Genomic DNA, 12192 nt, shown 5'->3' on the forward strand with positions numbered 1-12192 from the left:
TCCAGGTCTGCTGCTTTCTAACTGTGGAACTTTGGGTGGTTATCTAGCCTCAGTGGGCTAGATAACTGAAAACAAAACATAATCTCCCATGCAGGGCTGGTTTGAGGGTTAAAAGTAACATGTAAAGGGGTTAATGTAGAACCTAGCAGAATCAACATTGTCAAGTGATGAAATAGTTAATACTGTCATAAAAAAATCCTCTTGTGGAAACTGCATTAAATATATAAATTAACTGAAAAAATCTGGCACAGCATAAACACTATGTATTTGTTGTTGTTATGTGCCGTCGAGTCAGACCCGATTCAAAGTGACCCCTCCTTGGGTTTCCAAGGTGGTATCACTACGGAAATAGACTGCCCAGCCTTCCTTCTGAGAAGTGGCTGGTGAGTTTGAACCTCGAGCCTTATGGTTAGCAGTCAAGTGCCTTAGAAACTATGCCAAAGCTCCTCCCTATATATTAGGTGATGTTTTAACAATAAAGAAGTTATTTTTTAAAAATCACTGGAATAATTGCATTAAACCTAAAAATTGGGAGAATTCCTATCCTTATACTGTTACCCTAAAATATGGCACCATTCTTGGTTTTTGGTTCAGAAATTTTTAAAAGAAAAAGCCAGAGCTGACGTTTGCTATTGCCCAGAAGAGCATAGAGAAAAAATGTTTTAGAAACCACACACACACACATACACACACAGATCTATTCTCCTTGCAGACTCAATGTGTTATCATTTAAAGACAAAGTAAAGTAGTTCACAAGGTTATACTTCAGTCAAATCAACCAGACTAGAATTTCTACAGCTCACTGAACTAAGTTGTCAATTTTTAAATGCTTCATTATTTTATGCACTACTAACAAAGAAAACAAATCAACCAGCCAATTTGTTTGATGTCAGTCATGGATTTAATTGTGTTCCCCCCAAATGTTAACTTGGCTGGGCTATGATGCTCAGTGGTTCGGCAATTATGTAATGATGTAATTTAGTAGTTATGTAACGATGCAATCAACCCCCCCATGAAGATCTGGGTGATCAGCCCATCAGTTGTAAGGGGATTAGAGTAAGATGCAACACTTTTACTCAGTTCACTGCTCTGGTCTAAGGGGAGTTTCTCTGGGGTGTGGCCTGAATCACCTTTTATCTTACAAGAGATTAAAAAGAGGGAACTGACTACCACCAAAAGAAAAGCTGGCGACTTTTGGACCTAGGGTCCCTGCACTGAGAAAACATTCCAGACTCAGGAGAAAACTGACTCAAAGACACATGGAGATCTCCAAGGAATGCCAGGCTCACAGATGTTGAAAGGAGACAAACATTTTCCTCCAGAGCCGACAAAAAACCCTAGAGTTGGTGCTCTGAATTGGTGCTTCTGTTGTTGTTGTTGTTATGTGCCGTCGAGTCATACCTGACTCATAGTGACCCCTCCTTGGGTTTCCAAGGCAGTATCACTACGGAAGTAGGATTGCCCAACCTTCCTTCCGAGGAGTGGCTGGTAGGTTTGAACCGCCAGCCGTCTGGTTAGCAGGCAACTGTCTTAGCCACTATGCTACCAGAGCCGACAAAAAACCCTAGAGTTGGTGCTCTGAATTGGTGCTTCTAGCTTCCTAAAATCTAAGAAAGTAAATTTGTTTCAGTCATCCACTTGTGTATTTCTGTTAAAGCAGCACTAGATAACTAAAACAATGCCATAACCTAAATTTGTTATTTATAATGCACCTCAATTTTGGAGGTATTAAAATATTGAACAAATTCATCCTAGGTAATTGAGTTAGAATAGAATGATAAAATATCCTTTCACCAAAGTACCAAAACATTACTTGACATCTAGACTTCCCTGTTCTTATTTTTTATAGATTGTATCTCGTATCATATACTAACCTCCAAAATATACAGAATATGCTGAAAAAGAAAAAGCTAGTTTGAATTGATCATATCATGTCACCATGCAGAAACAACTAAATATTGCCCTTCTTTTCCTTTTCAAAAGTAAATCTCTTATTTTGTGGATCCATCAGTATTTTCACATTAAGTAATGAGGACTGATACTAGATATAACTTTTCTTGTTGTTCTAATTGGAATGTTTCTAGAATAGTATCAGGTATTGGTTTAACATAGACATTTTTCATTTGGTTAAGAAGTTATCATTTAGGTTAGGTTTTTCAGAAATGACTGTTCTATGTCATATTGACATTTGACATATATTACAGAAGATCACAATTTCATTTTTTTTTTGCCTTTCCTTTCACCCAAGTTAATACATGTTCACCCTCTAGTTGGTGGTTTATCCTCCCTTTCCCTCCCACCCCTGGTAACCATCAAAAAATATTTTTTTGTGAAACCTTTTTTGATTTTTTTACAGTAGGTCTTATACAGTATCTGTCCTTTTGTGTGATTGACTAATGTTACTCAGCTTAATACCTACCCTCCAGGTTCATCCATGTTATGAGGTATTTTGCAGACTCACTATTATTCTTTAACGTTGAGTAATGTTCCATGGGAGCTCTGGTAGCATAGTGGCTAAGACACTTGCCTGCTAACCAGATGGCTGGCGGTTCAAACCCACCAGCCACTCCTCGGAAGGAAGGTTGGGCAATCCTACTTCCGTAGTGATACTGCCTCGGAAACCCAAGGAGGGGTCGCTATGAGTCAGGTTTGACTCGATGGCACATAACAACAACAATGTTCCATGTGTGTATATAGCATATACTCTATTCTGACTGCAGTGCTTCCTTTATAACTTTGTAAGTTAGTTCAAACAGTTTTGCCTTCAAATGATGACCTCTAGTGGAGTAACTCAATCTAGTACCCAGAATGGTTTATTCTTACAGTTAAAAGTGTTATTAGACTGGTTTCACACTGCAATCTAGATGTCAAAATTATCAAAATAAAATATACACTTCATTTTTTTTATTATATGGTATTTGGCTCAACATCAAAATGGGCTGTCACTACTTAACTGTTTTAAAAACAAACAAGAGAATATAAAATACTCTTTATATTTGTTGTATTCACCCTAATTCACGATAGCTGTTTAAATTTCCTTCCCATTAAAGCCTATAAGCTCCATGTGGGCAGGAGCCAGCTAGTTATTTATTTACTATTTGTGTGAGGTCATTTCTGTCTGTCCCCTTCAAATCTACTCTTCAACCTACTGCATCACTGGGCTCCCTTGCCTTCTGGCTTCTGCTTGGGTGCAACCAATAGGAACATCAGAATATCAGAGGATGGAAAAGAATGAGATCCAGGAATTTATTCCTCTAGCTTTTTAATTTATAAACTATATGGAGGACAGTTACGTATTAGGCTTATCCTATCATGTAGATGTAACTTTATTAAATATATTCTCTTATCAAAGAATATCTACATAAAGTTGTCTTAATTATCATGGATTCCATACAATGACACACTTCTTTTTTTGATCTTAGGATTTTTTGAGAAAATTATCTAACCAATGCTAGATAATTTGTGATAAAACAGCTATACACTATGGTATAGCTTCAATGACTTATTATTAAAGAAACCTGTCAACTGTGGAATAATAAAGAAGCATTTGAATTATCTTGATGAGACAAGCAAGACATTTTTCAAAATATGTATATTCAAATGTTTATAGTAACTTCTTTAAAATGCACACACACGAAGACACAACACACACACACACACACAGCTCTTGCTATCTCTCAATTTAAGTAACCCGTTTACAAAGCCCAAACCTTAATTTTCAGGTAACAGTCTTCACAGAAAATTTCCTTCTCATTAAAAAAGTAAGTACTAAATCCCCAAACACATAATTAAATGAAAATAAAGATTTCATTTTCCCATATCCTCAACATTAGCTTTTTTTCTTAGCATAGAAACTAACGGTAGCAAGTCTGACAAGGAATTGCATACACCGAAGAGGTATTTTTCTTTAAGCCTAACCAATTGAAACATTTTAAAAAATCATTAACAACAATAGGAAATAATCCAATTTTGCTGTAAAATAAAGTAGGTATTTGTCCTTTCGTTCTTAAAGAACTCCTGTAAGTACTTGTTAAGGTGCCACTGACCAAGTACATTCCACATTAACAGAAGATTTTGACACTAACCACTGATAAACTATGAAATACTATGTGAAGTTTCAACTCAGTAGAGTTTATAACTATAATCTATTGAGAATCCATGAAAAAAACCCAAAAACTAAAACTCATTATCAATGAAAACAAGATCACTGACTCCTGATTTAGAAAATGTCCATTACCTTTAACCAAGCATCTAACGCTCCTTGCAGTAAACCTCAGGAAGAGGAGAATCAATTTTAGACCACATTCGGAAGGACTTACGAAAAGAACTTATTATTTCATTAGAGGTAGGTCTATTGAATTGGAGTTTGAATGAAGTCATAAAATGCATCTCCAGTGCATGTAAAGTAAAAAAAAAAAAAAAAAAGTATATTCCAGATACATTCATCATAAAATAATTTTCATTCAAAAAATTAAAGCAAGATCAACTAAGAATGGATTATTCTGGGACTGTCTTACAGTAACACTTACTGTGTTAATAATGAACATATATGAAACTACTAAAATATTGACATAGACAACAGACAACTCTGCCCCATATTTATGTTTATTAAAAACTGACATAAACAAACAAAACCTGTACAAAAAATATCCCAAATTGTTTATCGCTCTGAAACAGTAATCTTGAGAGACATTATCGCCTAGGACCCCCTCTTCCTCTACCACGGCCACGTCCTCTTCCTCTACCTCGGCCTCTTCCTCTTCCTGCAACTGAAGAAAAAGAAAAACAAAGCAAGGTAAATCCTCCTCTGCACTGATGTTACTTGGCCACCCCCAAGAGCATTTAAGTGCACACACACAAATCCACACACATATTCTCCCCGTTATAGTTCTTAATAAACATCCATAATCTCTTTATGAGATTTGGTTTCAGTTATATGTATGAGCAGATCATGATGAAGAAAAAATTTCTTACTATGAATAGAGGGCAAAAAAGTCTCAAAGTCACTGTAGTAAGTAAATGTCTACAAAACACACAGCCCTTCACAATAATGCTGACAGATAACTTTCTCACAAAGCAGGTGACATCCAGATACTAAGTTTAGGTCTCCTCAGTGAAGAGCCAATTTAGTTCTGAACCTCTCTCCAGTGAGATCCACCTGCTGAGGAATCCAGCTCCCCTCCCCAGGACTTCCCTTTTTCTTAGGTTTCATGTTAACTAATCACGAATGGCCAAGACTCTCAAGATACTTAAGTAAACTTCAATATAAAACATCAAATAAAGAGATCAACTAAAAAGAGAAACTAGAGAAAATAAAGCCAAGTATAGAATAAAATTTCAAAAACCAAAACTACAGTTAATACCCTACCAGTGATGTGAAAAAAAATATTCTATCTGTAAAAGAAGATACAGAATTCTGTAAAAAATGATCAGAGAACCAGGAAACTTAGATCAAGGAAATTTCTCAGAAATTCTCAAAGAGAGAAGAGATAAAACTTTAGAGTAAATCCAGTCTTCAATCATTAAGAATTCCAGGAAGATGAAAAAAAACAGCAAAGAAGGGAGAAAAAAATTGTCAAAGATATACAAGTAAATTTCTTAAGTCTAAAAGGCAATACCCATGATTGAAAGGTTCTACCAAGCACCCAGAAAATGGAAAAAGTGTGTGTGTTGGGCGAAGGGGGAAAGAAGACCCTATACCAAGTCAAAGAAACTTGAGAATACCAAGAATAAAAAGAAAAAGTCAATCTCCAAATCTTCCTAAGTAGGGATGAAAGGGAGGACCAAGTCTTGCACGAACATAGGAAATAAGAATGGTATCAGCCCTTTTTCAATAGCAACACCAGGAGTTAATAATAAATACTGATAGGCAGCTATACCAAATAAAGGGAGATTTTAAACTGCAAAAAATTGTTCTTGTTTATATATGTGTACATTTTTAATAGTGAATAATGGTATGAAAGCACCATTCACAAAAACTCTGGTAGCTCTTCAAACTTACCAGCTTCCCTTTTCTTAGATTTCACCTTAGGTTCAACATCCACAAGTAGTGTATCTAGAGGCAAGCTGTCTGGCAGAATAAAGTACCGAATGTTATTTCCTCGAATACTCAGTGTTTCCAGCTGTACAGGTTCTCTATTCTTGAGGGTCATTTTCACAGCTTTAAGATGTGTATTCATGCTGACATCCACACCTAAAGGGGGAAAAAAAAAACAGGGCACATGATAAGGAAGGCAACTAATTAATCTATCAAGCCAGGGCAAACACCATTTTACAAGAGTACTGTCTCTTCTGCTACAATGCAAGTTCCTTTTTTTCCCCCTTTTTGTTCAAACTCTTTATTGCTAAATAAAAAAAATATAAAAATTATATAGCAATGCATGATTGGGTGGCATCTAGTTTGAAAATCAGACTAGCACTCTCTACACAATTCAAGTTTCTATGACACAGTTTAGCTTACATGTAATTGGTAAGTGGGAGAATAAGGTGAGAATAAATCAGAAGTCTTTCCTTCATAAGAGATTTTTCCCTAGAATGTTAATGTTTTGCCTAGGTAGGCATGCTTACAGATGTGAATGCAGCAAGTCAGAGAGGAACCCTGATTGGTACATGTGCTTATGCCCACTGTCCCCATGAATCCTCCTCCTGTCTCAGGTTGGTAAATAAGTGCTTACTGCATGGTTCTCCTAGATCTTTCTGCACTAGAACATCACCTCCACAACTTCCCATACCGCATTCCACTAAGCTATCCTCACTTTTGTTTTTAAAGTTCTGCATTTACTGTAATATATTTTATCTACTATGAATTTAACTTGTCACTTTAACTATATTATTTTAAAGTTTGTTACTAGTTTTATTAGTACTGATTAAAAAGTTTCAGAGGTTCTGAGTGGTCTACCCCAATGTATCTTTTCCATAAAGCCATTATTTTAGTGAAAGATTTTGAAGAATATAAAACAAGGTTTCTAAGGACAAATATAGCAGGAACATCTCATTACTGGAGCCTTTATTTACCAAATGATATCTGAATATATGGAATAACTAAAACCCAAACCAAACCTATTGCTGTCAAGTAGATTTCAACTCATGATGACCTAACAGGACAGAGAACTTCCCTGTAGGGTTTCCAAGGCTGTAATCTTTACAGAAGTAGACTGTCACATCTTCCTCCACAGACTGGCTGGTAGGTTGGTTTAAACTACTGACCTTTCTTAGCATCTGAGTGTTTAACCACTGCACTAACAGGGCTCCTATGGAGTAACTAAATACCTGATTAATTTCCTTCCTTAGAAAATTAAGGTAAAAAAACCATGAATTATCTTAACAGTGACCTCAAATTTTTCAGTATTACTGACGCTTTCCTCTTTACTCCAAGAGAAAGAAGAGGTCCTCTTTCTTTCCAAGATTATGTAATATGCTTTTGGTACCGTTCTATCTCCTTGGGAACCTTGATCTATTTATTATCTAGGAAGACAGAAATGCCCAACACTCTGCTACCAAAAGGTTACAGTCTTGAAAACTCTATGGTACACAGTTCTACTCTGCATACAGGGTGGCTGTGAATCAGAATCCCTTTGACAGCACCTGGTTTGGTTTTATTATGAGCTGAATCTGGGATTTTGAATCCTACCAATTTGACTCCAGGGCAGACTTCAGTTACTATTTTACACATTATCCTTCAGAATGTACCATTTTTATATTCCACCATTTCTTTCCTCTCTGCCAAACAAATGCACTCTAATCTTCCCTATCTTAATTCTGTTAATTAATTTCACATGACTTGCCTTTTCTCTTTCCTTTGCCACTAAGTTCCTAGAAAAAGAGGTCCACAGTCATTATCTTCATTGCTCTTCTCAATATTTTGTAATCTGGGTTTCTTGCAATATTACTGGATTTATAAAAACAGTTAATAGCATCTGTATCAAAAAATATGTATATGATGAAACTGCATTACAACACAACATGAAAAGGCTATTTAAAAATAGAGCTGCTTTTTGGCTAAAGCGTTTCTTGAAAAATCTCTATTTGTCATAATCAATCCACATAATTAAAATATTTGGATGCTTGCCATTTTTTTTTTTAAAGAAAATCTCTGTAAATTAAAAACAAAAAGATGATTAATTCAGTTTTCCTGAATCTGTTTTACCCTTTAAAGGTACTCAATTTGGTAAAATTCAAGTGTCCTCTGCTTTGCATTCTTGTTGAAGTTTCTGATTTTAGAACTATTATCTACTTTCTTCTCATAATTGTTATCTTGTAGCATGCATAAATTAATTTTGCATGCATTAATTAATTTCAAATTTCCAGACAATTCCTTTTTCTTCCCCTTTCATTTATTTCTTTTCCTGAGGTATCATTTCTTTATCTTTCTGTCCTTTACTCCATTTATGTCTAGCCTCATTCCCTTTTTCTTTTCCTTCATTTCTCTTTTATCTTCTTCCTCCTTTACTCCACAGGCCTCTCTCTTCATCCCTGTGTACTCATGGAGTAAATGAAGAGTGCTACTTTCTGTCACTCTCTGGGCCTCAAGTTAGAGGCCATGCCCAAAACCAAAAAACCAAACCCTCTGGCCATCAAGCTGATTCTGACTCATAGCAACCCCCACTGGGTTTCCAAGGCTATAAATCTTTATGGAAGCTGACTGCCTCATCTTCCTCCCATAGAGCAACTGGTGGTGGGTTTGAACCACTTTCTCGTTAGCAGCCACATGTCTTACCACTAGAGCTCCTTAGGTAAGAACACTTTGTACAATGAATTCTCCAAAGTAATTTTGCCTACGTTGGAGAAAGCATTCTTATTTTTTCCTTACTAACTAGCCTTCAATCTCAACCAGTCTTAATTGTATAAGAAATGTAGACCCTTGTAGAAAACTCATTCTGACAGAAGCATTTCTCTGCAAGTGAGGGAAGATATGGAGAGAAGTCCCTGGTACTCTAGAAGCCACTTTACCCTTGGATGTTACCTCTCCCCTTCTCACTGGTTCATCAAGTCCATTCAATTCAAGCTTTTAAACAGCAACTCAATCTATTAAAATGCTGTTTATTTGTCTAATTGTTGTTATTTTTTTTTTAATTTCCTAGCTAGACTCTTGTCTTTTCCCCACAGATTCAACCTCCAAACATTGCCAGTAATCTCTTTATAAAATTCAAATCTCATGCCAGTTGGTTATATAAATCCTCCAATAGTTTTCATCAGCTAAGGAATAATACCTCAATTTCATAGTATGACATTCAAGGCCCTTCATAAACTAGACTCCCCTCTTCATTTCCTACGGCTTCTCCATTCCTGAACTCCAATATTTACTTCACTGCAAATAAGATGATGTTCTCTGGACTTGCCAAATTTGTTATGGTTCATGTCTGTATACATGCTGCTATTCTGTTTCAACAGTTCATTTTCCCCTTCTGAGATTAGTTCCCCGACTCCCATTGCACGCTTCTTCAATATTACCTGTTGATTCCTGGGTTCCTCAGTGCCACCCCCATACTAACTTTGTAACTCCTACCTCTGTCCAGCGCCTACCAATATCTGACATACAATAAATACTCAAAGTTTTATAGAATGAATGTCCCCTCGGGTTAGTTAAGGGAATGACATACTAATCTCTACTGGAGAAAGGACTTTATGGAAAAGGAAAAATTTTGCTAAGCCTAGAAAATCACTTAGGATCTTAGCAAACAATAAAGAAGTAGTCTAACTACTATTTCATTTCCACAAATTACAGTCACACTCTTTGGTTCTTCCACAACATCTAACACAGAGCTGTGGACATAGCACCCTAAATCACTCTTTATTGAATTTTAGCAGCATAATAATTATACTTCCTCAGATATGGTTCCACCACTCATCTGTCAGTTTGTCACACTGTGGTGGCTTACATGTGGCTGTGAGACTGGAGGCTATGCCACCAGCATTTCAAATACCAGCAGAGTCACCTATGGCAGACAGATTTCAGCAGAGCTTCCAGATGAAGACAGGCTAGGAGTAAGGATGGGGACACACACTTCTGAAAAAACTGGCCACTGTCAAAACCTTATGAATGACAGTGAAACACTACCTGATATATTACTGGCAAACTTTATGAAGAGCTGTGAAGCACTATCTGATACAGTGCCAGAAGATGAGCCCCTCTGGTAGCAAAGGACTCAAAATACAACTGGGGAGAGCTGCCTCCCCAAAGTAGAGTTGACCTTAATGATGTGGATGGATTAACACTTTCAGGACCTTCACTTGCTGATGGAGTCACAGACAATGTCAACATTATACTATATCGAATACCATTCATAGTAATTGGTGATGCAAAGTTTTAGCATATCCACAAGCAAATACCAGTTAAATATTTCAGAGGATGGGAACACATGCTGAAATAGTATTTTCTTTCATTTGGCTCATCAATTCTTTTGAAAAATCTCCATTTTTTTGGGAATACCTACTCTAAGCAAAGAATTTCAGTGGGCCTTAAATAGAAAACTAAATAGACATCATTAAAGCCAAGTATTAGACACATAAAGAAAAAGACATAAATACTCCAAAATGTTAAGCTATCAGTGATTGTCTTAGAATAGAAGAATTATGTTCACCTCCCTACTCCCCCTTTTCCCATATATTTTCCCTAAGATAATCAGACATGGAACCTCTCACCCACCCCCCAAGGATTTTACATTCTAATAAACCCACTGCTGTGGAGTCTATTCTAACACACAGCTACCCTGTATGGGCAGAGTAGAACTACACCACAGAGCTTTCAAAGCTATAAATCTACGAAAGCAGACTGTCACATCTTTACCCTGCAGAGCAGCTGGTGAATTCAAACTGCAGACCTTCCAGTTAGCAGCTGAGTACTTAACTACTGTGCCACTGGGGCTCCTTTTATAATCCAGTTTTTAAAAAAACAAACAAAACTCTAGTAGGGGACAAGAAATTCTAATAAAAAGTACAATATATTTTGGAAGAACATTCTAGGCAGAGGAGCACACACATGCAAAGGCAAAGAAATGAGTTATACATGGGTCACATATAGGAAAAGCTGGGGGGATTCAGTTTGGTTATATTACAAGCAATTCTTAAGGAGAGGCTTAAGTAAGGTCAATGAAGTATTTCAGACAAAAAAAATGACAATCTGCTGGGACACAAAAGATGGAACAGATAGAAAAGGAGAACCCTGTGGAAAAGAACTTCAAATTCTTAAAGAATCCAGACTTATCGGACCTACTGACACTGGAGTTCCCCAAGACTATGGAGTCCTCAAGCCTACAGCACCAAATTACTCTTGAAATCTGGACTCAAAACTATCCCCTGAAGTCACCTTTAAACTATGTAACAATTTAGCTCAAAAAGTAAACATTATCACCCTTGAGTACTATACCTTTTAAAAAGTCATCTTTATAAGACCAAATGGGCAAAAGCTGTTTTAAAGCACAGACAAGAAGGCTGGGGGACAGGAAGTATTAAGTCAACGAGAGTAAAACAACTAGGACAGAAATAATGAGAATGCTGACGCAATGTGAAGAATGTCACTATTATTATGTCTAAAAAACTGCTCAATGGGAGTGAGTGTTGTATATATTCACTAAAAAATATTAATAGTAAAAAAAAAAAAGGATGATCTGTACTATAATAATGTTCATTAAGCAACTAAGAAAGAACTCTCATTTGTAAGTGCAAGAGAAAATAAAAGCATTTATAAAACCTATACCTGTGATTGTTCCATGGACCTGTGTTCCATTCTTCAATTCAATTGTTACAGTTTCATGACTCAATTTCATCAAAAACCTATGAAAGACAATAGGAATAAAACCATAAATTGTCACTCTTAACATTTAAAATCATTATTATTGAGCTGAAAGGGGTGAAACTTTCACAACTTGAACAACTGTTACAGCTACTACCTGCATCAATTCCAATTACTCTTCATAACAATTTGAACTTCTAAATGATATCATCAAGTTACAAACGATCATGATTAACAACAAAATGTCATTTGGAAGCTTCCAATTTTGTAAACCATTATATACCGTAACCTAATCCAGACATACAAGATCTGAGGCCCCTTAAAGGTTATGGTCATTGCTTGGTCACAGCCAGCTACCCAGAGCGACCGAGTAGTTGATCCTGCGGGCTTGGGACCATAGTCGCAGGGGACATCAAGCTCAATTGGCATAACATACTATACAAAACATTGTTCCACCTCCT

The 12192-nt window shown here is 36.4% G+C and overlaps 1 protein-coding gene across 1 annotated transcript; it reads right to left on the bottom strand.

The window, feature by feature from the left end:
* Positions 1–4692: 4692 nt before the first annotated feature.
* On the bottom strand, positions 4693–11780 carry SNRPD1 (small nuclear ribonucleoprotein D1 polypeptide). The gene is made up of 3 exons (XM_007935596.2): positions 11696–11780; positions 6002–6193; positions 4693–4769 (listed from the first exon to the last, which is right to left on the bottom strand). The coding sequence occupies exons 1-3, from the start codon at positions 11763–11765 to the stop codon at positions 4693–4695; spliced, it is 339 nt and encodes a 112-aa protein (XP_007933787.1). The 5' UTR covers positions 11766–11780.
* Between the last annotated feature and the right edge of the window lie 412 nt (positions 11781–12192).

Source organism: Orycteropus afer, unplaced genomic scaffold (assembly GCF_000298275.1).
Source record: "Orycteropus afer afer isolate SDZICR_OR568_19922 unplaced genomic scaffold, OryAfe1.0 scaffold00030, whole genome shotgun sequence".
NCBI classification, from domain to species: domain Eukaryota; kingdom Metazoa; phylum Chordata; class Mammalia; order Tubulidentata; family Orycteropodidae; genus Orycteropus; species Orycteropus afer.